Source organism: Phaethon lepturus, unplaced genomic scaffold (assembly GCF_000687285.1).
Source record: "Phaethon lepturus isolate BGI_N335 unplaced genomic scaffold, ASM68728v1 scaffold16998, whole genome shotgun sequence".
Classification (NCBI taxonomy): Eukaryota; Metazoa; Chordata; class Aves; order Phaethontiformes; family Phaethontidae; genus Phaethon; species Phaethon lepturus.
In genome coordinates this window covers 12,540-40,529 of record NW_010555688.1, presented here as the reverse complement: position 1 = coordinate 40,529, position 27,990 = coordinate 12,540, and the positions used below count along the sequence as shown (strand labels likewise).

The 27,990-nt window shown below is 39.3% G+C and overlaps 1 protein-coding gene across 1 annotated transcript; it reads right to left on the bottom strand.

Moving 5' to 3' along the window:
- FAM169B (family with sequence similarity 169, member B) lies at positions 1–27,911 on the bottom strand (the record flags this gene model as incomplete). The annotated part of the gene is made up of 8 exons (XM_010292259.1): positions 1–222; positions 1,215–1,291; positions 5,240–5,368; positions 7,765–7,947; positions 15,439–15,613; positions 17,219–17,304; positions 24,909–25,008; positions 27,778–27,911. Coding segments are annotated over 8 exons (1,106 nt in total), but the record flags the coding sequence as incomplete, so codon positions are not given.
- Positions 27,912–27,990: the final 79 nt, after the last annotated feature.

Sequence of the window (27,990 nt, the reverse complement as noted above, 5' to 3'; positions counted from 1 at the left end):
TTATGGCATAATTCTAAATTGTTTGGTTGCCTTGTCTCCAGCTAAGCCCCCAGGGCCTGCTCTTTTTCTGAGTCCTTTGCATTTCTGAGTATTGCCTGCACCTCGTTCTAAGTCCTCTTGTTCAGGATCCTGTGAGCTTAGAGTCCCTGCTGCTGCTGTGTCATCTTTTTTTTCTGTGGCATCTCCTGCCACTTTCCCAACACCAGGAACATATTCAGTGCCCTGAAATTAGAATCAAAACAGAGGGAACACCAAATTATACACAAACAAACATAAACAGTGACTTGATCCTAATATAAAATGCCTCTGTCAACGAAGGCCACCATAAACAGGCAAGGCAAGAAACTTGGCTGCATTGTTTGTACAGAACAGCGTCGTTCCCGCTGCTGTGCCTGAGTTCCCAGAAGTGTCAGCATAAAGAAAACTGGGAGTACACGGAGCCTTGATCTGGCTGGGTGGGCTCTGAAGCCATGACCACAGCACATAACACAAGAGCGTGCACCGCAGGGGCCAGTGCTGTCGTAGCTTCCCCAGGAGACCCGTGTCTGAAGAAAACAAACTGATTTAATTGTGTGGCAACCAAAACGTGCTGGGGAAACAACCCCTACGGCTCTTTGTTTTGCTTCCACTCATCTCTCCTTTTTCTTCATTACTTGAAAAAGCTTCATTACTGTGATTTGTTTTCTCAGATACATGTACACCTAACCAGGTTTTAGGCTTCATCCAACCTCTCAACCTGTTTTAGGTCTCCATCCTGCAAAAACCTAAGCAGTCAGATCTTCAGCTCAGTAGTGGGATAAAATAATTAGGACCATAAAGAGCTTGGCTTACTCGTTCTAAAGGTGTCACACTCAAGTCTCTGTACAGGGACAGGAAAATCACAGTTCAGTTCAGAAAGCCATTGCATACGCAAACCTTGGGATTTGCTGTATGCCAGCTTGGTTATAGTTCCCTTATCTCAGTAAGGATGAAACTAAAACATTTAGTGAAAACTATCCTATAGTCTTCAGCCTCTCAAACTACTACAGCTATATAAATTAGCGATATGAATCAATTATATGTGTATGTATATATATCATATAGCTATGATTATCTACTGTAGTAGTATAAAAACACCTATAGTTGTCTGTGGTGGTCTCTCATATTTAAACCTCACCACTTCACTAAAAAAGGAAAAGGCCACCAATGAAAAGTCACAAAATAGCAAATTGTACCTTATTCATGTGGTCCACATCTGATTGTCTGGGTTTACTGGTTTGAGCATTCTCCATACAAGAGCCTACTTCAGCCTCTGGAGAAATGGCGTGAATATTTTTGCCCCAGAAAGAGATTAAAAAGGAAAAAAACATTAGCAGACTTCCACGGCAATTTTCATTTAAAAAACACAGCAGAAAAAGCCACCTGAATGCTACCTTCAACCCCTCTTACCTTGCTTTTGTTAATTAACCAATCCAGGGTGCCCGATGACACTACCACAAAAGACGAAGTTGAACAACTATACTAGAAACAAAACGTCTCTGGGTCTTTCTTAGCTTGAAGGTTCTCCTAAATAGATAATCCAGTCATCTCTTACACCCAGAAAACCCATATCCTCCCTTTCAGAAAATGCAGATACTCTGACCAATTCAGATAAAGGATTATAAGCAATCATGTGAAATTGATTTTAATTCTTGCTCAGTCTGCTTATTTTTTGCATTAGCTTCACATTTACATGCTTTATGTATATTGCTAAACTACTTCAAAACAGCTCAGCTCACTGCCTGGTAGATTTAGCAACTAGGACCAAATCATGTTAAATGATTTCTGTTCCTCCAATGAGCCCTGGAAGAGAAATGTCACTGTGTTCCTGTTACTGAGACTATTTGCTGTAAATAAATCTCTCAATTTTTCAAACAATAAGATGTAATTCAGAATGAACATCTGCAGCTATGTGTGACAACATGCTAAAGAGCTTTGTTTTTATAGATATATGTATACATGCAGACAGAAATACACGTGTGCATATATGTCTACGTATCTGTGCACATCCAAACTGAAGTATCAGTTGCAGTGAAGAGAGTGCTGCAGTTTTTCTGTACTGCCACTAGATGCAGCCATATAACCTTGCAAAATTTAGAATTCTGACCTCAGGGTTATAGAAACCTTTTTTGGAATATCTGTGACTGCAGAATTCTTAAAAAAACATGAATACCATTCAATCTTGAGTACTGGAGAAAAAAATTGTAATATAATCAGAATTTTCAATTTTTCTTCTCAATAATTTTGTTCCAAAACATAGCATTGTAAATGTCAACGGGATCTAAGAAATCAGAGCAGAATAAGATTTGTCTGTTTTCACAGTTGTTGCCATAGATCCAGATTGGAGCTGACTATTGAATTACATTGTGTTTTGCTTTCTACATAACAGAGCAAGTAGGAATGAAGCACTGTGTTCCCAAGTGACCCCCTAAAGATAGAATCATAGTTTGATAGTTTGGGTGGGAAGGGACCTTTCAAGGTCATCTAATCCAACCCCTGCCATGAGCAGGGACATCTTCAACTAGAGCAGGTTGCTCAGAGCCCCGTCCAACCTGACCTGGGATGTTTCCAGGGATGGGGCATCGACCACCTCGTTGGGCAACCTGTGCCAGGGTTTCACCACCCTCATTGGGAAAAATTTCTTCCTTGTATCTAATCTAAACCTACCCTCTTTTAGTTTAAAACTGTCACCCCTTGTCCTATCAATACAGGCCCTGCTAAAAAGCCTGTCCCCATCTTTCTCCTCAGCCCCTCTCAGCCCTGGCAGCTGCAGGAAGGTCTCCCCGGAGCCTTCTCTGCTCCAGGCTGAGCCCCCCAGCTCTCCCAGCCTGGCCTCCCAGCAGAGCTGTTCCAGCCCTCGGAACGTTGCTGGGGCCTCCTCTGGACTCATTCCAACAGGTCCATGTCTGTCCTGTGCTGAGGGCTCCGGAGCTGGACGCAGCCCTGCAGGGGGGTCTCCCCGGAGCGGGGCAGAGGGGCAGAACCCCCTCCCTCGCCCTGCTGGCCACGCGGCTTTTCATGCAGCCCAGAATACTGTTGGCCTTCTGGGCTGTGAGCGCATGTTGCCGGCTCATGTCCAGCTCTTTGTCCACCAGGACCTCTAAGTCCCTTTCGGCAGGGCTGCTCTCCACCCCTTCATCCCCCAGCCTGTGCTGATACCGGGGGTTGCCCCGACGCAGGTGCAAGACCCTGCAGTTGGCCTTGTGGAACCTCATGAGGTTCACATGGGCCCATTCCTCGAGCTAGTCCAGATCCCTCTGGATGGCATCCCGTCCCTCAGGCGTGTCAGCTGCACCACTCAGCTTGGTGTCTTCTGCAAGTCTGCAGAAGACTTCTTCTGCAGACTTGCAGAAGATCTAAATGACCGTGCGCGTATGGAACACATAAGTGTACAACTCCAGTGGTCACGTAAGTGTACAACTCCAGTGGTTTCCATTCTATACCACATCATTTTCCTCCGTGTGTCCCTATACCACACCTCTGGGAACACAAGCTTCTCTCGATGTGTACGGTATGCAGCACACTAGGTCAGACGATAAAGGATTCCTGCACTGGGAAGATGTTTCCGCTTTATCTACTGTTAACAGATAGCATGAAGCCCCGGAAAATTCTCTTGTTCTTTCCTCACCAGCTATCAGACAGAGCTATGCAGCACTAATGCTGCCTCCACAGCAAAGCAAAACCAGGGAAACTCTCCCCTGGTTTCAGCAGGCGTTATTTGTCCTGTACTCTCCCTGGGCGCATAATATGCACAGCACTGGGATAGCCCAAGCACAAGAAGCACACAGGTAAATTCCACGTGTAAAACGGATATAATAAACGTATTGTACACTGTTTTAAATACTGTTTTTATAGTGGGTTGATTTTCCACTGAAAATGGATGAAATAAAGCTTGTTCAGCACATGCAGTGTAAAGGAAAGTGATGCCCAGGGAGCTGTGCACAGGAGTAGAGAATATAATTTAAAAAGCAGATTTTTATTCCCCCCCATTTCTGGTTTATACTTTCCCTCCTTCCCTTTTTGTAGATACGAGACATCTCATTTACATGTAGAACTAGCCAAGGCACTTCCCAGGCCTCACGTGTATTTTTTACTGACAGCCACTCTGGTGGAACTGTATTTACCCATATTTTGGGTCATTTCTCTTTGTTTGTTCGTTTCTGTAAATGGCAAAAAGAAGAAAGAAGAAGGAAAGTATAGTCTCCTCTGGGATCCACTTTCTGTTTGTGGATCTGATCATAGCTCTCTTCAATTGCCATTAATAAACAGAATTTAGCAAAATGGATTAAAGGAAAGAGCAACACCACTTTTTGTTGGTTTAAAGCATGAAGAACATAAATATAACGGCTTCAGAGGAACCCAGCCTAGGGCTAAATTCTGACTTAACTCTCCTGTGGGGTGCTGCAGACAAGATGAAACACAATGTCTCAACTGAAGGTCCCCAAGCCAATACAAAGCAGGATAGATGTGGGAAGGCATGGGAGCAATTTGCTCTGCAGCACTCCTTACTGCACTTCCAGAAAGAGACAATGTGTGCCCTTCTCTTGGAACCTGAGGCTTATCACAGCTTGTGTGCGTGCAGCAGAGGGGCCTGTCTGGATCCCTAAGCCAGCTGAACAGATTACATCAACAAGATCCCCATATGAACTGTCAAAAGGTTTTCCTACTCTTGTCGCTATCTTTTGTGAAGGAGGCAGAAAATGCTCCCAGCGAGAAGGATTTACCCTGTTGGAGAGTACTTTGAATCTTCCAAAAGCCATAATGAAAATGTTTGTGTTTCCATCCAAGAATGGTATTGGCAGCAAATTGAAGGTAATTAAACACATTGCCCATTGGCCATACAAATTTCTTCTCTGCAATAATTTCAGAGAAACAAACCCCTCTCTATAACCCAGACATTGTGTTGTGCAACAGGAATTTTTTGGGCTAACTTCTACCCTGCTGTAAGTGCACTGCAATGGGAGTTACAGCCACTTTATGCCAAGACTGTGCTTTGTTCAGTATCTCTCAGATGCTCTGTAGTTCAATTTCATTACCACATAATTTCTAAGAATTGTCCTGTTTACTGGGAAAAGACCAGTGAACCGGACTGCACACTGAGTAGTTTCTCCAAGCGCAAACAGAGAAAGCACCTAACTATTATCAGTACCTAATACTTGATTTTATTTCTTATCTTTATATAACTAACACAGGCAAGTTCACACTGTTTATTTTAACTCACTTCCTGAAGGGGATGACTCCATCTGAATTTTTAACCAGATATTCACTCGCTGGCTCCAGTCTCCTGGTGGTTCCACCTCCCACAGTCGCTTCTGCTCTGTGGGATAAGTCTGTAAAAATTTCTGGCAAACTGAATAGGAGAAACCAAGGGGTAAAAGCATGAATGAGTGTAAAGTACAGTGGAAGAGGAGGCTATTCTATCCCAGAAATTCTGTCAGACCTACTTTCATTAGCTCCTTTGGAAACCTTTTTACCTCTCTTCTCATCTTCCTTTTTTTAATTTTAGCTGGGGCTTTTAGAAAAGTCTGTGTGGAATGACCTAAACAGACACGAGTGAATCCTGTCCATCTGCTTCAGTCTAGGTTACTTCCTTGTGAGCACAGAAATACAAGACTTGAAATGACTTCCTGAGCCACCTTCTTCTGGCACTGCATCACAGAACTATTTTCAGACACAGGTTTTAGACCAACAGCAGTGTGGGTTTTTTTCACCCTCACTACTCTGAAATGAAAGGTGTTTCAGTATCTTCCAGCTTTAACCATTACAAATGATACTCTGATTTCTACTTACAAACAAAACCTTTGTATCGGTTCGTTCTTGGGCCAATACCAACCTCCATTTTACTATTGCCACTCTATACTCTCTTTTGCTGGGCTTCATTTACTTCTTTGGGTCTGGAAAACAGGAAATAGGAAGAACTACCAGAGGAATAATAGGGAGTACCTGTGTCAGATGTACGATCACCTTTAGAAACCATTTTCACACAGATTCCTGTCACTGTCAGTACACACTGAACATTAATATGATTTGGATAAACAACTAAACTTAGGTTTGTTTATGTTATCAAACTGAAACCTGTCTTATTTAGAGGTTTTCTTAGGATGTCTGCAGAGCCAAGAGAAGGCCTATGTTGTAGGACAAACAATTAAAAAAATGTAAAGGGGATTTTTTAAACTTTCCTTAACCACGATTCTATCAGTTCCATCAACTGTGCTAAGACAGCAATCTGTAAACAACAAAATTATTTTCATGCTCTCCTCTGTGCATTGTAGTTCATCATACTACAGAACAGGTCGTTTATCTTCACCATTCAGTTGAGTTTAATGATTGGATGTTGAAATAAAAACCCTAATTCTTGTATGTAAACATGTGCCTTATAGTAACGAGATCACTGTCATTAATTTTATCCAAGGATATCCAAACTAAATTAATCATTTCAATAAAAGCTACTGAAAGCAACATATATGCCAAAATAGAGATAGCTGCTAAATTTTTTTACTTCCTTTTAGGCATCTATAGCACATTAAATAACACGCTAGTGAAAACTGTGCACATTTAGTACAGAGATATAGAGTAAAACCATTACATTCTTTTGTCAAAGTATGAGATTGTGGTTCCAATGAAATTAAAAACAGGCAGTGACTTCAATATACTCAAAATTTAACTTGCAGTATTAGTATTTTTATAAAAGTAGGACCCATAAAACCTAATTAGAACATGATACAAGTCAAATTTATTCACTATTAGTTCTAAACTGAATGGAGATGAAAGCATAGACTTGCAATACATCACTAGCATTAACATATAAACAATGCAGCTTTCTAATCCATAGTGTCTAAACCACTGATGCCTGCCATAGGAAAAATGGGTATTACTGGGAGAAGAGAAAGAATGTTGTGAATACTATTCCTCCCTGAATCTAGAAGTAGCAGTACCTTAGAAATTCCTGGGGTACATTTGTATACATTGGAGTACATTTGTATACATTCAATGGCACGTACTGACCAAAAGAAAGAACAGATAGTGTCAAATTTTTGTTGATGCTTATTAGGAAATTATTGTAAAGTTCTAAGTCAATAGAAACATCAAAAATGATGGTAAAGACTGTATACCATAGAGAGAGCAACTTTAGGAAAAAATGTTTTTTTAAAGAAAACAGTTTTATAAATAATGTGAGCACAGATTTTTTCTGTAAGTTTTACTATCAAAACCAGAACTTCAATCTGAACACAGAGAAGATATATAACTACCTAGTGATCTTTTAAAAGTGCCAAATGTTCAAAGACAGTCAGTAAGAAACAAGTACTGATGTGACTGGATTAATGAGCAGAGCCTAGGTATATGGCTTATTAAATCTAATTTCTTACAAATGCAGTATCTACAAAAGCATTATGTGCATAGCGTAGGCTTGACAACATCTTATGATTCTTTTCGCTCTGGTGTCAAATAAAAATGGTAAGTCACTGTCTAGGGCAATGACATAGTTCTATTTCTAAGAGAGAGTGAGATAAGAATGCAAAACGTCAAACAGGCAGTACAAGTTTTATGCTTCTTATTGTCTTGCATAAATATCAGCCTACCTTTCTACAGGAAGTTCCAGATGCCTCAAGAAAAGTAAGCAGTTGCACACTAACAGTTCAGTTCAGACAAGTGCACTGAACAGTTAAGAAAATCCTACCAAGACCGTACTGAAATTTTTACATTATACATGACCCTTACCTAACGTTTTCACATCAAACGATTTACCTTGATACATGGCAGCAGAAATAGGGCAGCTGATCCCCAAGGCATCCTCAGCCATGAAAGACTGACAGAAATCATGCAGCATTTTCATCCCTAGGCCACCTCTTCTGTACTTTTTCCGGACGAATATAGTATCCAAAACAGGCAGCAAGTAACATTGACTGGTTGTACCATCACACAGGCTCCCTGAAAGCAGACAGTAAAAAATACGTGAATTTGCAAACAAAATTGGTATTGCTGCACTAACGGCTGTGTGATTCTAGCCACAAATACTGCCATGGTACCTTTCCACAGGCTATGAGGATGACCCCAACTGAAGTGCCTTTGCATAGACAGTAACAGGAGGAAGATTTATGCTATCAAACTGACAGAACCTGCTTAACACGGTTGACAGGTCTCACTATAGTATTTTCCAGACACTGATTCTTCATAATCAGACCATCTAGGTACCCAGGCAACATACACAGGAAAGTTCACTGAAAAGATATAACTGGGCTACAGCCAGAGAGGCATAAATACTCTGAATGTAATCTCAGTATATTCCTTTAGCTTTTGGCTAAAGGAATTCCTTTAGCTTTTCGGTAAATTGCCCCACAAACTCTTTTTATGAATTACACTGAACAACACAACGTAGTATGATCTTAGCACTCAGGTGGACCATATTGCCTGATGCAGCTGGACAGTGGAGAAGGCTTCCAGAGAAAACTCCCAATACTGTTTAAGCTAACAATTCCATAATGACTGCAGGGAGAGAAGAGAGGCTCTCTTGGCCTCTGCATACATTGCTGTTGTGCCTTCTCAAATGGTGTGATAATACTCTAAGTATGAAACTTTACTGGCCCCATCATTTATACCTCCATTCTGACTTTTACTGGGCAGAAAGTTACACAACCATTTTAATGCATATTCAATCTTCAATATCCTAATTCAGTAAATTCAGTAGAGAATTGTACAAAAGACTATTTCTCTCTTTCAGTTATCTGTCAACACATACCCAGGAGTCATCTTCAAACCTTTGTTGGTAAGAGAACCACACAAAAAGTCTTGGGGCTGCTCCACCTGACCGTGGAAACAGATCACTAACTGCTCATGCTCGCAGTGACTCCAGGCCAGAGGAAGAGAAGTCCATCACTCGCCTCCTTCAGAAAACAGCCCCAACAACCCAGCACGTAACAGGGAAGCAAATGACTTCCCAAAGAGGAAGAACCATGTCTGAGAAAGCACCGAGTAGAATCCAAGCGATAGCTAAACTCATGGCAGCAGCTTAGGTTCAGCCTTACGCTGCAGCAAACAAAACTCACACCTCTGTAAGAAGAGGAGTATAGACATTAATTAAGGTATTTGGGTATAAAGTCATAAACAACCGAGTGGTGCATTTTCAGAAAGTACTGTAAGTGCTCCTTTGTAAGGCACTCAGTTTCTACTGAGTGGTACTTTATCACACATGTACGTGCTTCTAGTCCATTGCTTGAACTACTACTATCAGTGTTAAACTAGGGTTTTCACTCAAGGACATCCTTGCTAATAAACACATTAAGTCAGTCACTTGAAATCATGACATAATGCTCTACATGTGGACAAAATACATACTTAAGTATAAGCCTCCAAACTACTAAAACACAGTTCTCAGTGAAAACTGACCCAAAAAAATTAGAACCAAGGGGTTTATTTTGCAATCATGTAAATTCAAACTGGAGTCAAGACAAAGTTAATTAAGAACAGGCATTCAAGGTCCAAAATTTTATTGTTCACCCTAAACAACTTAGGGTCCTATTGCAGGAGATACATCAGCAATTCTCTGTACAACTTCCATTCAGTGCAGAACCTCAAACTACTTGATAGCATAAGCATTCAACCCTGAAATGAACAACCAACATCAGTTCACCAACTACCTACATATAGGATAAGGTCACCATAGAAACTTCTGACCAATTTATTTTCATTTTTAGAAAATATTTGTAAAGATTTTATGCTGCTTTTATCTGAGCGGATGGCAGTTTACATAGAAATGGACATCCAGGCCTTTATAACAGAAAAAGATTAAATTTTCTTACTTTGTTGCTTAAATCTCATCAAGACCTGCTTGGATTTCTTTCTTACCACTTACTAGTGGTACCACACAGTCTAGTTTTCAGTGGCCTGAGACATGAAACTTTCATCACTTCATGAAGACCTATTTCAGAGTTTCACAGATCTCCTATTAAATGGCTGTTCCTAAATTCCAGTATAAGACTTTTACTTAATAGATCCATTTTTTCTTTATCACATCTCCATAGCTATCTTAAACTGAGGTCTACTTCTGTCCCTTGAGTTGGTATCTAGTACCTTTTGATGATAGTTGCCAGGCCTGACTTTGATTACTCTCTTTCCTAGGATGCCAATTCAGCAAAGCCTACATGACTATATTTAATTCTAGACCCTGATTTGTCAAGGCTGTGGCTCTCCATTTAGCAAGAATCCACATCACACATACTCAGCCATACAACAAGAGTATGTGGCTACATAACCAATCCATTCAAATCCAGGCTTGGTCCACCCCTGCTTAATCAAAGTGCACGCTTAACTTCAAACACATGTTCAAGCACATTGTTGGAAAAGGATGGTTTGTGGTAGTGTTTATAACCTTTCAATATTTGTAACACATGATGGGTAGTTACTCTTTTTTCATGAGCCAAAAAATTGAGTATATCCCCAGTCCCATTGTTAGCTGCCAGCCCAACAGAGATGTTGGATTCCAGCAGTGTTGCACCATACATTCTAAGAAAGGGACAAACTTTTCCTCATTAAGTCAATAGCTTTAAAAATTCCTGCATGTTGCAAGTGTCCTTATAAGTTTATTATTATCTCATATAGTCTGTCTCCTATAAATCCTGATGAGACTGCTGTGCAGCAATCCCAGGAGCTGAGTGATTTATGTCTACGCTCCTAATTTTGTGTTGAGAAGATGACAAAAACTTGTCATGTCTAAAGGCACTGTAAATAAAGCATCCATGAAGCCATTCTTCACCTTGTCGCTGGGAAACATATTAGAAGAGTCATAGCCCACAGCCAGTTGAAATAAAATAAACAAACCAACCAAACTTTGGAACAAAGGCACTTTGTCTCTAGTTCCCATCCAACAGCAAAGAGGTTACTGTAAGCTAATGGTGGCCCAGAGGTGACCACTAGGCTCTCACACAGAGGCTCAGAGGTTTGTTTGGCTGTTGAAACACACAAACAGCCTAAGTTTTGAGGTGAGGAAGGAGACAGGGAAAATAAGGGCGATGGAGATGGAAGTATTCATACAGTCTGCCCTTTGAAAGCCTTTGATCTGTTTGGTTAGGTCACAAGTGCCAAATGACCAACTTATGAACCAGCAAAATGGTAAACAGATATTACAAGGGCAGGAAAGCAGACAGCCATTAGCATTCCCAAAGAGCCACAAACCAGAAAAAAAAAAACAACCCAGTCCCCACATCCAACAGACCCAAACAAAACAAGGTTGTGCATACTGACTATTTCCCTGCTGAACAAGTTGGCTTGGCACACACATGTTTGGACAGGCCTTAAGCAGGCTGAGTGCTTGTGTAAAGGGTGGGGAATATTTCTGCTGAATAGAACCCAAGGTCAACTCATTGTGTGAGTTTGTATGTGAGAAGGGGAACAAAGGCTCTGGCTTCAATAAAATTAAATGAATTCATGTCTTGACTGGTATGTAGTCATTTAATTTTTATTACAGCCAGAACCTTCAGTTTGCCTCAGAAATGCACATTAAAAATATTATTACTAGAAAACAGAGGGAGAGAAAAACAATTATCCAACAAGATTTCAGCTGATTGTCTGTCAGGTTAACTTCAATTCTGATTTAATTTTTTTTTTCTAAAATAAAAGTATGTAATCAGTAAAAAATAAAATCCTTCTATCTTTTTAGGGATCTATTTCTAGAGAATACCACCTGGGCCACCAAAGTATTAAAAGAAATTTGTAAAGGCTTCTATGAAGAAAGGTGTGAAATAGATTTTAGCTTGGATAGCCACTTCCAAAGACCACTCTGGGGTAGCAAAAAGCAGAGACTGGGCCAGGGTTGCCTTGCTCCCTGTTTTATATCAGGTGTTCCCAAACTGTGATTTTTGGAGCATCTCTAAAGAATAAATGAGAAGCCAACAGTGCATTTACTCCTGGTTTAACAGCATGTTTTACAGCCTTCTCAGAGGACTCAATTTTGTTAAGGCTGGTTTGACTTACATCACAGAGGATACCATCTTTCTCCACACTTTTACTACTAAGGTTTGGCAAAAGGGACACAGTGAGCTTGGGAAGGGACAAGCTTTGACAATTTGAGTCCTTTGCTTTTTGTACCCCAGACAGCTTGGTCCGCAACTGGGCAGCTCCTATGTGTTATAGAAACAGTAATACATAACAATAGGGGAAAAAAAGCTGTATATAAAAAAGGGGGGTTGTTCTGTTTTATCCTTAAAGGGACTAAGACACTCCTGGCTCATAGATGCTCCAGTTTCCTTACTGATTTATTTGCATTATGGATCTTCTACATTCTCCTGACGTTTATGTGGAGGTAGTAAAAGTCCATTTTCAGTAACTACTAGTCCTCAGTAAATAAAAAAGAAAAACTTTCAGGGAATTACATGATCTCATTGCATGAAAAATAGTGTCAGTAACCATGGTCATTAATCTTACATCACTACACAAAATACATTCTTTTTGAGAGCATGCCAATAAAAAAATCTGAAAGAAATACTTAAAAGAGTATAAAACAGATCTCAAAAACAAAGTATCTATATGAAGGCTTTCTGCAAAATATTTCATTTTCAGGTTGCTGTCTGCAAAGAAAGGGACAGGGACAGGGAACTGTCATTTCCTATTGTAGCTTTAAGTAGCTACATTCAGTGAGGTCTAACTCCTCAGCTGTCTAGTATGGAAGTCGATGACACAGATAAAATTGGAGACATTTATCTTGGCACGTGACAAAGTGTCTTATCAGCCTCATTAGTGGTTTAGTACGTCTCATCAATCTTTAGTATACCCAGTGGTAAATGCTGCATGCCTGTCATTGGACAGGAATAGGCACATACCAGAGAAGCTAGGGTGATGATCTGTGTAGTCATGAATAAATTTTGTTTTAATAAAGGTGTCTAATGCTCATGAAAAGTGATAGCCTTGAAGAAGAGTCTTCTGTTTATCTACACAAACAGGTGCAGGATGGCCAGTGTCAGTAGTTGCCAAATTGTCTCAAAACCTTAACTTGTAGTTACTGCATCTCTCAGCAAGGTGGGTGCTCAAGACCATCTGTGCCTCTTTAGCTAGACTATCAAAAGAGATCCAGTTAAGGATGTTTATAAGATGGATGGATGTGTGGAACTGGACCAAAATTACCAAGTTCACTTTGTACAGGTCACCTAGGAACTGGCAAATGGAAATGACTTTACAATATTGCCAAGATAGTTAATTGGAATCACTGAAGTCCATTGAAAATTTAGTGTGCATAACGGCACACTAAATCTGTAGTGAAGATAGAACAGACTCTCTCTTCCTTGGTCACCATTTCCATGATTCACCCAGATGACTTATATTTGAAATACCCATGCTCCACAGATCTGTTCTGGCTTATCCGGCGCCACTGAAGCATGTCTTTCGTCATACTGTAGATAATGGAAAATTCACAGATGAGAAATACAGTTGAATACAACATCAGCATGAGAGTCTCAATCACCTAGTGAAGAAAATAAAACTATAAAGAATGGCCAGGTAATTGCAGAGCATGAAAATAAAGGGAAGCAGAATCACATGGTGGGCACAGAGGAAAATAATTTCTTCCTAGGAGCAGAAGTTGTAACAGACGTCCAGCACAATATAAAGTCCTGTACTTAAAGCTGCCTCTACTGAATGTTCTGGACAGTAACAGGAAAAAGAACTTACATTATGATTTTAAAAGATTACAGAAAATCTAAAACAACCATGTGAAATACAACTTCTAAAAGAAGGTATTTATCTTAGCCTGTTTGGGGCCTAATAAATCCACGGCTCTTCTAGAAAGTAGAAAGAATAGGATCAGCCAGAGTATGGCTGGTATGAAATGGAAATCGCAGAACTTCAGAAAAAGGAATTATTTTCTAAATACATACAGCATACAGCAAATAGCAAAAAGGGGCAAAACCAATCAGTTTCAAGCTTCCCGAAAAGGCTTTGGCAAAAGACTGCAGTAATTTCTGACACAGGCCAAAAACTAACAAATGTAGCTGCCCAGAGAAAAACCCCACTGGCAACAGAAGACAGATGCTGACAAAGCTGGACTTGAAGAATTTGTATTTTATGTGGACCTGGTTTAAAACCAAACTGTGACTCTCAACTTACTCAGAAACAGTTTCAACTTGGCTAATACTCCACCCATAACAGACTACTGTGCAAATTTATTTTACTGAAGCATGAATCATTACAGCCCATACAAGTGTTTCTTTCCAAAAGTTTTGCTCAGAAATATTTATGGACTTAAAGGAAAATGTACTATGGCAATTGAAGTGTTTGCCAATTACAAACCAGTTCACCAGCATATTCACAGATAGATTCCTCTACCATAGACTGAGACTCGATTCAACTGATAGTACAGTAGCACTGTACCAGCACAGTGGTGTAGAAGCTACACCTCAGCATGGGTAGGACTTCACACATCCCAAGGCAACAGAAGAGCAGAACATCTCTTATTGTTGCTTTGAGATTCTGTCAGAGAAGGCACCTTCAGCCTGTCCTCTGGAAGCCAAAGCAATCCGTATCTGTACGGCTCTCAAGCTGTTCTTATTCTCCCCTTTTGGACAGATGGCTACTGATTGCTGACTTGAACAACACATTTACCTCCAAAGATACCAACTTCTCTACCTTGAAGCTGCTGGTATCAAGATGACACCCATGAATCTTAAACACAGACTGGTAACCAGCTCCTACATGGGGGTACATACTCAGCTGCATACCTGGAGTTATTCTAATGAAGCCTTTTCCACTCTAGGCTGGTTAATAACAATGTACCTGCATTAATACAAACTCTCTATTTAATAAAAGACCTTCACTAAAACTTATACTGGTGCAAGTATTCCTAAAGAATCAAATACATTGTTTTTCTTCTACACTAGTTAATCAATTAATGATGAAATAAATTACTCATCATCCTTTAAACTGAGAGTACCACAAGTGGACAAAGCATTCCAGTACTGATCTAATGTAGTCACCTTCCTCTATACCACCCAGCCACGACATTGTCCAGCGACATTGCCACTTCTCGCCACCAGCCACTCCCGATATACTGGTTTTCCACTGTGAACTGTACTTCTTGGTTTAGATACCATTCTTTCCAGGATGCAGTCCTCCATTCTGCAGGGAGGCCCTGCATTCTTTGTTCCTAGATGTACGACTGTCTATTTGGCTGCATTAAAGCATATTTTGTTGGAATGATCCAGTACCTTAGATCACTCAGTATAACTGAGAATAGAGTTTGGAGCCATCATGTTTAAATGAAAGTAATATGGATGGCTTCCAAATTCTGAGAAGGTTTGTTCTCCAGATTCGTTCTCAGAGAGATTTAATATAAAAATGTAAATGAGAGCCAAGATTATTTATACTGAAAGATAAACAAAAGGATTACATTTCTAGCTATTAGGAACCAATGGAAAAGTGTCTCTAAAATGACCTTACCTTTCATTTTGACTGAGTAAAAGGCAACAGCTTCACCATTTCTCCAGAATATCTTGGCACACTCGGTGGCAGAGTGAGGTAGAAAGAATGCATCATTAGCTGAACTCCCTTCCAGCATTCCAAAAATAATGTAGTTCAGAACAAAGAGGACAATCCTTTCTCCAAATGTCTGGACCTTAGAGAACAAACAAAAACGGACCAAAGAAAAATGAAGTGGAGAATAGTATTTTGCATTTCATAAAAGGCTTCAAAATGAAAAGGGGCTGGGAAGGAGGAGGTCAGGAAACATGTACACTTAATTTGGGGGAAATATCTCATGAATTGGTTCAGATAGAATAAAAAAATCTGTTTTTCCCTGTGTTCCACGCTCTATCCAGAGGGCATAGAATAATTTAGTAACAATTTGTAAAGCCTGACATATCTCCTGTTGTCACAGAGAGGAATTCTAAAGCAGCAGGAAAAGAAGTATCTTGATTGTAGTGACAGCAAACCAGTCACAGATTCGGAAATAGGATCAAGGCTATCTAATCCTACCCAAAAGTGAAATAAAGACAGGATTCACTGTGTTATCTTGGTCTCTTCTCCCCTATTACCTGTCTTGCCACAGCATCAAAGACCTTTAGGGGGCCAAGACCTTATTGAGGTAGACACTATACAAAAGAGAGAATAAATACAGTATGTCCCAAACAGTTTATAATCTAGGTGTAACATGAACAATTAGTTTTTATGCCATGCTTCTTACTAGACAAACAACAGGACAGGGAGATGGAGGAATATAAAGGAACAAGATCATATGGGTCATCAAGGTAAAAAGTGAAGCCAACAAGCTTTATATGAATGCTGAAAAACAAAATTAGAGTTTACACAAATTAATGACAACTTCCCTCTCAGCAATAAGCTCGAAGGGTCAAGTTTTCTATTTTCAGATATTTTTTCATTCTCTGTTGATACAGCAGGTGCTTGAAAGCCTGAAAACCTGTGTTTCTGTTCCAAGTTCTATCTTGCAAGGATTTGTATCTCAAAATCCCTCCAGTTCAGTTACCCACAAAAAGCCCACTTAATTCAGTGAATAATTAAACTCTATGTATGGCAGATATTAGAGAAAGATGATAAAGGAACAGAATCATTAAGGACCAAAGCTGGACACAGAGGGTTGGGTAAGGAACAGAACTGATTTAATAGACTCATGGCAACACAAAGCTCATGTGCAGTAGGTATCTGATGACTTAGTTGAAAACAGACTACAGGCTACTCAAATCTCTCAAATTCCAAAAAAGTAGTTGTATCCTACTAAGATAAATAATTTTGGAAAAGAATTACAGATATAGGAACTATTGAATAACAACTTTTTCATAAAATGAACACAATATAAACAATACTCAAAGCAAAAAAAATCATTACTAACTAGGTAAGACATTATTCCAAAGGTTAGTAACACCTCCCATCAATCCATCAAGCAACATTGTAACGTGAAGGGTTATTGCTAATGTAGTAATTTGGTTTATCTGATTATTTCTTTAGTAGGCAGTAAGGGTAAACTAAAAACAAAAACTAATAAATCCCACAGATGAATCATAAATTACACACACAAAATTGCTTTGAGAGGGTTAACGTGCATGTCACTGTGCAATGGGAGACATGTGAAGTACTTGCTGAGCCACACAGCCCAGACTCCACAGGTTATAAAGCATGAGCTATAGGAGACCAGAGACAATTACACATGGTTGTTCTAGATGGAAACTTCCAGGGTAAAAGCAACTGTTTAAAACAGCATCCTTACCGAAATTAGCCCATCTCTATCAGGATCAGCCGTCTTTACTACATCTTCAACAGGCCACCAACACTGGTTCAAATAAACAGCCAAAACTACAAAAAGAAAAAGACAGGGGAACACATTACCTGCAAATAAATACAATTTTGGTTCTGAACCTTGCCACAAGCAGCCTCAGGTCCACTTCCCCCTCCAACTGACTCCAGTTTGATCTGCTGTGAGACACTACACCACCACCTGTATTTCAATTTCACCTCTGTGTCCCTTGATATCCAATTTTCAGTACCACACGAGGCATCAAGTGAAGGTAATTTTTCTCAGGAATTAATGTGACTTTGGTGCGACAACCTGTGTGCTATATGAATAAAGCTCTTCGTGCATAATATCTGTTCAGTAGCGCAGTAAGCTAGAGTGGCATTTGGGACAAAGAGTGCTACCTAGCTGAAGGTTACATTTTTGAAGTTTCTTTCAGACTTTTCCCTGTCCAGATGCATCCATGACCGTATTTGCACCCACGCCAAGTCAAACACAGAAGTTTTCCTATCTGCTTTATTAAATAGCTTTTCAGCTGCCTATGTGACTGAATTTCTATATATCTGTACCTTCAGAGTACAGGCTCCTACATCTCTTCATGGACAGATATTCATGGAAGTACAAATGCGTACAGAGAGGTTTCTATCAACAAAGAACAGATATATGCACACATAAGTAAGATACATTTTGCCCTGAAGCAAAATTGTATGACCAACCTACATGTAAGTCAGGTCCTTGTGTACATGCTATGCAAAATTTGCACCTCACTTCTTCCCATCCTTCCTGAATTTTTCATATATACAGAAACAAGTATTTAAACCCTACTCCTGCATATTCATCTACAGAATTCATAGCCTGCCATTTTACAAGAGAAAGACTGAAGCAGCAAGAGTGACACTGAAATTGCTCCCAAGCCCTGTTCAGAAAGAAAAGTTTTAACACAAAGTCATTTCAAAGGATGTGAAATAGATTTAAGGGTTTAGATTAGGTTTTAGAATGAACACAGAAATTTGATCATTTATGACCGCCAACACATCAAACAGCAAATATTTCAGCAAAAAGAACTTTTATTATCCATTCAGCAGTGAGATCCACCTAGAGAAAGTACATGGCCACAACTTCAGGAGCGCTCAAGAACACCAGTATCTCTACTATCTTCAAATAGGGCAGCTAGCATCCCCATTTTAGACAAAAAGATAAAAAATTATGTAGGAAGTATGTTGCAAAGAACAGCAAGGAGTTCACACCTCTTAAGTCCTAAGAGAGTGCACGATCTATTGGTTTTCTAAGCTACCCAACTAGGGACAAACATAAGAAAGTTAGAGACAAATTCACACACAAGGAGGTGAAATGGCTTTAACAGGATTCGTCATTTACGTGTTTTAGCCTCAGGTTATACAAATGTCAATGATGTGCACAGGTTAGCTTCCCTTTTTGCTTCAGCCTCTACCAGCTCCCACTGGCTTGAAGGTTGGAGATTCCACTTAGCTAATTTATATTTCAAATAAATTATTAAAGCGTGTGCCAAAAAGAGTTACACTTTTTGTACTGGGTTAACAATGAAGAAAGTATTGCACGCACGGGCAGATGCCTGTTTATAGCACCAGATTCAATTCATTAAATATTATGCGCTTACTTGCATGGGATTTTCATACTCTTTCTGTGATGGATTCAATCTGTTCCCTCAATCCCTTCACTCTGCTTTCAAATGCAAACAGCCACTGCTGCATTACACATCCATGAAACATGCGGCTACAAAGGAAGCTGAGTCAGACAAAGAGAACAGAATGGGCCAAATTCTGGCTTTAATGGGAGCTCCACAGAGGTTTGGCACATAGTTCAGACACATACAACACACATAGTAAAGGTCAGAAAAGTTTTTTAAATCTTTGAGGAAAATAGGAAGATGCATAACCATGTTCTAAGGAGCTACTTTTATAGAACATTTACTGTGCTATTCAATAATTTAACCGTGTGCAAGGGAACACTAGTTGACATAGCAACTGTCACATCACATTACTTGAGCAACCTTATCTATATGGATGCCTTCCTTGAAGGAAAAACATTTCTCCAGATTTCACACAAACATATGTACTTTGATTTTTGTTAGAATTTTTCAAGTCAACATCTGGTCCGCAGTTGAATCCATCCATCCTTCCCCATGTCTTCATTTTCATTTTATAATCAACTTTGAGGAACACTATTTCAAATGCAAACATGTCTTGTGAGACCACGTTTCCTTCACTCTCCTAGCCTTGTTGTTCTTTCCAAGACATTCAGTTATGTTCACCTGATCATAAGAGGTCAAGTTACTGCCAACAGTAAGTTACACACATCACCTGAACCCTGTGAATCATGATGGACATGACTGCAATAATCTTGCAATTGCAAGACTTGATGTGCTTGATCTTGCGATTGCAAGACTAGGTGAAATGGATTAAGTCCAATATATTTCAGTTCACCATTAATGGAGTGTATGCATGCTCAGTTGGGTGGTTTGCCCTGTAAGCACTAGCTCGCTAAACCTCAGTACTTTGATCACTTGTAGTCAGACAAACATATTCAGAGTGTTGCAAGAAGCTGAGAGCCTGTGAAGCACACGATTCCATACCACTATGGGTATTTGGAATACAGTACTGGAAAAACACTGAGCTGAATTAGGCACTAAGCATAATGCAATTGTGATTATGAAATGTCTCCTTTTGCTAGGCAAACATGGATCCCTTCCCAACCCAGGTCTGGATTATATTTTTACTTTCTAGGCTATGCTGGCCAAATATTCCCACACTGGGGTGCAACTTTTTCAATGAAATGTACACATCAGGACTCTTACACACAGAGTAAAGCAGAAAAATTAAAGCAACATCCAGCTTGGTACTTCTTTTTCCTCAGCCTTCACCTGAATTGCTGAAACACATCCCTCAGTTACGCACTAAATTAAAGGCAATGCTATATGTGAGAGATGTAATTTGAGTTTGTTTAATAAATATAGAATGTACCAGTTCTCTACCTTAAATAAAGTCATCTTTACCTTAATTTTGGCAGTTCTTCAGGTTGATGGCACACTTACAGAGGCTGCTTTTGCCAGATTTCCACCTTGGAAGGAGAATGGTAAATTACCCCAATAAGTAGTTCCATGCAACTGAGCCTAGGTCAGCTCTGATAATGGAGCAAGCTCAGTCCTACATTAAACCGTGTTCTGCAGTGTTGACATACCCTGAATAGCTGTTTCCCCCAGTTCCCCATCTTTAAAATGGAGTAAGAGCATTTCTCTCTCTCTCTCGTAAGAGTCTTATCAAAATAAATACATTAAATCTTGGGAGGCATGCAGATGCTGCGGTAATGGCAGCCATTCAAGTATCTACGATGGATATCTTTCCTGCAACCAATTACATTTTCTTCTACAATTCAAGTTTTACTCAGTGATTTGTTGCAAATGTCTTGTGATAAATGTTCCATGGCATCTAACAGTTACTGTAAATTATTATATACAGCATACAGAAAATGCCACAATAGGGTATGTTTATTTAGTGTTATAAAGATGTTAATCACCCATGCTATGCTCTGTAAGCCCTTACAACACAATTTACATTCTCATGAAAATATCTGTGCAGATATACTAACAGAACAGAACACTCAGCCCATCAAAATAAATTAAAAATGCTCCCAACCAAGACCAAGTCCTGTGGAAAAGCTACCATAGCCATTTTCTCTTTGAAATACGCAGGTCATTTCAGACCACAAGCTATGCATCACCTCTGGACAATCTGTCTGATCAAGATGATCAGATATAAATCTCAGTGTTGGAACCAACCCCCCTTTAACTTATGTTCAAGAATTAAATGCCATCAAACTTTAAAACTCTTCACAGGCAAACTTGTAGCTAGGCTGCTAAATTCAGTATTTTTCCAGAGTCTAAATTATTAGAATTTCAAACATAAATGATTAGATTAGTTCTTTGGGAACTGTGGGAAAATAAGTATATTACAGTGGATATTATTTGATAAGTATTATATACGTGATTTTATTTATGCAATACTTAACTATTATAGATGTAAACACAAATGAAGCTGAAAGAGGAAATCCCACCACATATGAACTTAAGACATACAAGGTATACAGCTTTCTCATTGAGATTAAGGTACTGCCCAGGTGTGGGGTTAACCCCAGCAATTGTCAAGGCTTTGTACAGAATTCATTTTAGGGGGTGAGGAATGTTGGGGAGCCACCAGGAGCAAAGGTGGAGATGTTGGAGTGAAGCAGAAGGCACTGATGGCATCAGGGATAGAGATGGAGAAGAGAACTAAATTGAAAAGGCTCTAGCCAGGGTTTTGGCAGTCACCAGTCAGTAGAACCCCCGCACAGAGGAAGGTTGTGGCTCTCAGGAGCAATATGATGTGGTCTCAGAGCATCATGTGAGCTGTGGCAGAACCAAGCAAGGAGGATTATAACGCTTCTTGCTGCTTCACTATCCACACCAGGACCTGAGAAGTACACAACTAAACATGCTCTACACACTTTTTAGCTGCACCTTCTAGTCTGTTTCCAGTTGCTTCTCAGTAAAGCACCACAACATATCCTGGGACACACTTGGCTGCCTTCCCCCACTGGACTTCAGAAATGTTCAAATGAATTGCAGGAGGAAAAAATCAGTGGCCCGTGTTTGCATTAGCAAGACTAACACTAACAAAACGGAATTCACAGAGCAAAACATTTGGTGCAGAGAACCTGATGCTCACAAATTCTAGCCTGGTGCTGAGAAGTAAAAGCCCATTACAGGTTGGGGCACATCTGTGTGCTTCTGGAGTGCATCCTCTAATTTCATTTCAGCTAAAACCAATCCAGTTCAAGCACTCCGAGGCTGCTCCTTGACATGAACTGAAGCACAGTACGTGGGGACAACCAGGAAATTTGCTTCTAAGAGCACTCCTGGTGTCAAGTAAAACTAAAATGCAGATGCACCAGACAGCACATGAGAAAGATTAGAGATCAGCTACAGCAAGATTGTTCGTCTCTCCCATCTGGATGAAACTCGAGTTCACAAGAAAATTGTAAAGCTCAAGGGAGGAAAAATCATGGAACCTGTTCAGTGTTTTACCTTTCTGCGCATGTCCTTAAGTAGCGATGACTAAGTTAATAAATATTGCTTTTCTCTGAAGGAATTGGTTTTGAAGCAGTTTGATCTGTTCACTGGTCAGAACAAAAGGTCATATAGGTAAGCAAATTCAGATGGACTTGCCTTATTAACACAGTCTTCTGCCTTACCAGTCAATTCCAAATCTATCGAACTGTGGGAAAAATATTTGGACAAAATACTTCAAATGTATATACCCATATGTATAGGTATGCATACACACATGCACACACCCCGGCAGACTTTAGAGAACTAATGAAAATTTAGTAAAACTAATCTAAAGGAAAAAATCATGTCAGTCAAATTTGATGCGTGTAGGAAGGCTGGCCACATGTTTATAGCATATAAAATCCAGAAACAAAGAACTTCCAGTAAAATCCTTTAAATAATACCTTTAAAAGGAAATATTAAAAGCCAGATCATGTAGGCCCTACTTAAATGACTAGACTTAATGGTGTCTGTGAGGCTGCTTCTGTGACTATGGGCTGGTGACTCAAGCTAAGGTTTTGCAAGGGGGTCACAGTAGTCAGTCAGTCTGTTTTTTATAATATAATAAGGTGTTTATTCTGGTAGGTTTAAGCTTTTAATGTAGATAGCTATCATATAATTTAGGCTCCAATGTGGACTTGTTTGACTTGTTCCTGTGGGAAATAATTTTTTTCCTTGTGTACATATATCTCATTAATCCTCGTTGCTCCTAATGCTATTAGATCATTTAACAGGATTTGTGCTAAGTGCACTGCTTTCACCTGCATTTATATAATAATTCTTTATTTTTGCATTGTAGTTGTTACAGATCCCCACTCCTCTCAGGCAGCATAAGCTAACTTAATGCTTAATGCTGTTTTCAACTATGTTCCTTTGAACATGAGTCAGTAGGCATGCACAACTGCACTCATAGAGCAAGTTTGGCCTCCAGTGTAGACACTCCTCTCTTTTATCACACCAGTGTCTATCTATCTTCAGAAAAATGTTAATGAAATATATAAATTAATGTCAGGAAAGTAATTCTGTATCAATAGTTTTAGAGGGACCAGAAAGTCATTTGTAACTTGTAACTTGGAAAGGTCTCCTACCTTCAACTACGTGAATCACAACCCATCAGCAAACATCCAGTTGAAATAGTATGTAAAAGGACCTGGAAAACATTGCAGAGTTCACCTCTAACCACAGATGATTTTAATCTGTTTTTTGTTCTTATGAAGAATTTCCTGTTTACAGGGTTTGCACTGAACAATGAACACTTCGTTACACTAATAGTACCTGTTCTAGGAGTGTAGGATTGTGACCCGACACACTTTAGAACTGAACACAAAGTGCTGAACTTCTTTGTCTTGCCTTTGTTGTATTATTAAGAATACTGGGTATTAAAGCCCTTCAGGCATAATTTATATCTTATCCTTTTAAAAAGTATGTTTTTAATGACAGATGTCATTAGTTTGCTCCCACATTTGGAAGCTGAAAGTTTAAGAGGTTTCATGTGTTCTGTATTCCACAACTGACACAATGGGTCACTGCATAGGTTCATGTCTTTGTTGTAGATCTTCCAAAAATTCTAAAGCCCATTGCTTCACAACAGTTCAAACACTCATATAATCTAGGTGGGTTACAACCTGGGCTTTTGGTACTATGCAACTTGGAGTCAAGTTTCCTGTTAACAACAGTGACATCAAGAGTTGTTACTTATTTTTACATTTGGATTTTTTCACATTCCATAGTCAAAGACACTTGCCTAAGAGAGTAAGTAGGAAAAAATCAGGCTGAAGATACTGAGACCCTGATAGCAGAAAGATAAAACTTAGATACAATTATTGATCAAATCTTAATAACCTGTTGATACTCTAAGCAGTGACTCATGAAACAGAAACACCAGTAAGCACATGCTGACTTCTACTGCCTGTAACACAATTGTAGTGTATCTGTTAGGCTGACACACGGTTGTACACCAGCGTTACTAGCAGTAAGCAAGGCAAAGCTGGTAGAGCTTAAAGAGTATCTTGGGAGAACTGCCAAATAAAATGGATTTAACTCAATTCCTGAGTATGGTCTCATCCCAAACTCACCCCTCACACACCAGCACTGGAAATAGGAGGCAAGTAAACCTAGGACTAATGAAGATATCATAAAGTAAAAATAATATGAATAAATCGGTAAGACCTAACACGATTTCACATATATATTTTTTCTTGTTTAAAGATTTCAGAATTCTAGCCAAACTACAATGTATTAAATTTCACATCATCCTGAATTAGAAAAATATGACCCCACTGAACAAACTCAGAAAGAATTAACAGATTTACCCAAGGTGATTTTTCAGCTACCAGCAGAGATGTGTGTGGAATTTAAAAGCCCCGATTGTCAATCCTCCCTTCTAACCAGTAGCCCACCGGCACAAAAACCTGACAGGTAAACTGAATCCACTTCATGTTCAAAACAAAACCCAAAATATTTAAATACATAAACAAGCGGACCATCTTAAAAGCAAAGAAAGTACAGCTACTCAAATTTCAAAATATTTTGACCAATTCTAACCTGTCTCTTTATCCTTTGGATCAGATAACAGCAACATTTTGCAAGTAGGATTATTTCGGTAGAGAGGGACAAAACACACACAGGAATCTTCAAGTTTAACCTAAAAAACAAACAAGCCCTGTAGCTGTTTGTGCTGCAAAACTCACAAGAAGTATTTCATGTATTAGACGCACTTATGATATGTTTTACTAACATGCGTGGTATAAGCTTAGCACAACACTCTCTCAGTGCTGAACTTCAAGGCACTGAAACATACATAATATTCTAATATTAGCAGTAAGTAGTGTTAATTTAAAAGAAATCAAGCTACCGAAGTTAGTGAAGACCTTAATGCTGACTTACTCCGATTAGTACGTAACCTGGCTTTGAACACTGTTACATGCAGACAAATGGTGTTATGAAAGACCAAACACATCAAATAAAAACAAATACGACTTGCACTTCTTACAGCATCGACCAGCTGAGTACTTGTGGTGTTTTGCAAACAATGAATTACGCCTCAGGGTACAGGGAGTATCAAAGCATTAGGGCAGTGCCTGGGCAGTTTATCTGTGAGGCACAGGGAGGGTAGATAATTGGCACAAGGTGGTTCTCTTGAAGGCAAAGCTAAAATCAAAATGCAGCTCTCAAGCTCTCAGTCTTAGACTAAACTTCTAAATGATGTGACACATAAACACAAAATTACTGTGCTCAAACAGCTCTATATGCATAGAGATGACGATTTCCATATGAATATTGCAAATGCTCTCATGTAAGTTTAGGTACAGGCAAAGAGCGTGCATAATTTAGCACAGTATGTACTGTACTTTCAAAAATCTGGTCCATTGTGTATGTGTGGGTGTGCCTCTCTAATTGCACCCATTTGTCAGTTTGCTATGAAACTCAAATCAGTCATGTGATACATTTAATATTTCTTGGTGCATGGAAGGAGTAGTATGAATATGGATTATTCAAGATAACACCTTTAAGTTGAAACCAGTGTTCACTAGTTTATGAGTGCCAGCATCCTGGAATCATCTATGCAAACACTGGACTCCAGGGAAAAAAACTGAAAACTGCCTGAAATCTGTATTCATGAGCTTCCCAAAATCTCAGTATGTTCCAGGGATTCAGTTGTTCTTTGCATGCTTCAAATGTAACAGCATTGTTGTCATTATGGCACCTGGAAGCATTACTGTAATGAAAAGGCCAGTACAATGTCCAATACTGCTATGATTTTTATTTTGTTTTATAAGGTAATGTGCCCTTTCACAGGTGCTGACAACATCAGCATGAGCCAAGCATAGATTTCTGTGTATGAACACTGTACTTCCATCCTGACTTGCAATAATCCTTGCTATTTGTGTACTGAATGCTTGACCAAAGACTGTGCCATATCAAAAAGAAGTTCTGTGACCCGAGCAAGTGGGCTGACAGCCACTTAACACTTGCTAAATAATTATTCGTGGTTGCCAATCCTGCCACTTGAAACCTGCTTTAATTCAGATGCACAGAGGAAAAAAAAAAGCCTGGTAACTGCAGGCTTTATTCAAACACCAAAATCCTCATCCTACTATAATAGAGACTGTTAGCTGACATGTTCACTGGGGATGGAAGCTTTACCTTATTACATTTAATTTAGTTTTAATTACAAAATATCAACATTCTATGAACTATTTATTACAGAGTATAAGGAAAAAACCAATACAGCAAGAGCATTACCATTACTTATGCCCTTGACTAGCTGTCTGACTGCAGATTAGATTAGACCTGAATTAAATGAATGCAAAGAGAAATGTGTTGCTATGAGACTCAAATCAGTCACATGATATGTTTAAGGTCTGATGACAAGCCACAAAATCAAGACAGTTCTGAATCAAAAGCCAGAAATATACCTTTAACTGATCTCACTCTATCTAGCTATTGCAGGAATACACACATCACTGCTTGGGATTTTAACTTACCCTCCCTTCTAACGGAACAGCAAATGAGCCTCTAAAAATACAACCAGGTATGAAACGATGAGGTAAGGACACAGAAGCCCTAAACCAGGGGACCTTTGCATTTTCAGGTTTGTTTGTATTTAACCCTACACGGTCCACTAGAGGGCATTAAAAGAGTATTTAAAGCTAGTTACAGTCACGGCTCAAAGATGAAGCTGCCCACCTGAAACTGTGGTTCTGGAAACTACTGCATATTATTCTCTTAAATTGTAGAAAAGCCACCGTATTCCAAACATTATTTCAACTAATCCACTTACTGGTTTGATAGCACAATTAACAGTTAGCCCAGCACACCTTTTATGATCTAAAAAATGCCCAGAATGAAAGGTTTCATCAGTTGACTGAAGTCAGAATTTTCAATTGGCCTGCTCAGACATCTCCAATGCATTCCCCTCTGGTGGCTCAGGGATGGACCCTAAAGCATTGGCACCCACAGTATTTATACCATCTATCAAACACATCTGATCAGAATTCCTTTGGGAGAACCTGTGTTCAAAATTATCTATGTAAGTATTGGAGAGAATTGAAACAAAAGATAGACTATATCACAGTACCTGTGTAAACTGCACAGTAGAGGCAGAATACAGAGTTGTGCCATGGTATAAACATCTATCATATTCACTTTTGATTCAGTCCTATAAGGAGGCAAAGTTCAGCTAAGTACTTCAAACCCTCATCCACACTCCGAGGGTTTTAGACTCATAGTTCAAGCTTATTGCTCATTCGCAGCATGCAAACTATTTGAAATAAAGCAGAATTTGCTGATTTTAAGAGATTTGTAGTCCAGCCACACTATTTTACCCCTATTCACAGACAGACTATGAGCACAACCAACAAACTAGTTTGCAAGTATCTAACTTGCAGTATGAAAAACATCAGCCTACTACCTCTTCTCCTCCAGGGATCGAAAAAACATCAGGAGTGGACGATGATTTCTTCAAGAGTTTTTCATAGTATGTTTCAGCATCTACTTGCAGAACTTCTGGATCTCCTGCTAACGTATCTACCAAGTAAAGGCAACCTGTAGTTAAAATAAAACACAAGATATTTTTACTTTTCAAATGAACTCAGAAACATGAGTTTTTTAAAACCACAGTTTC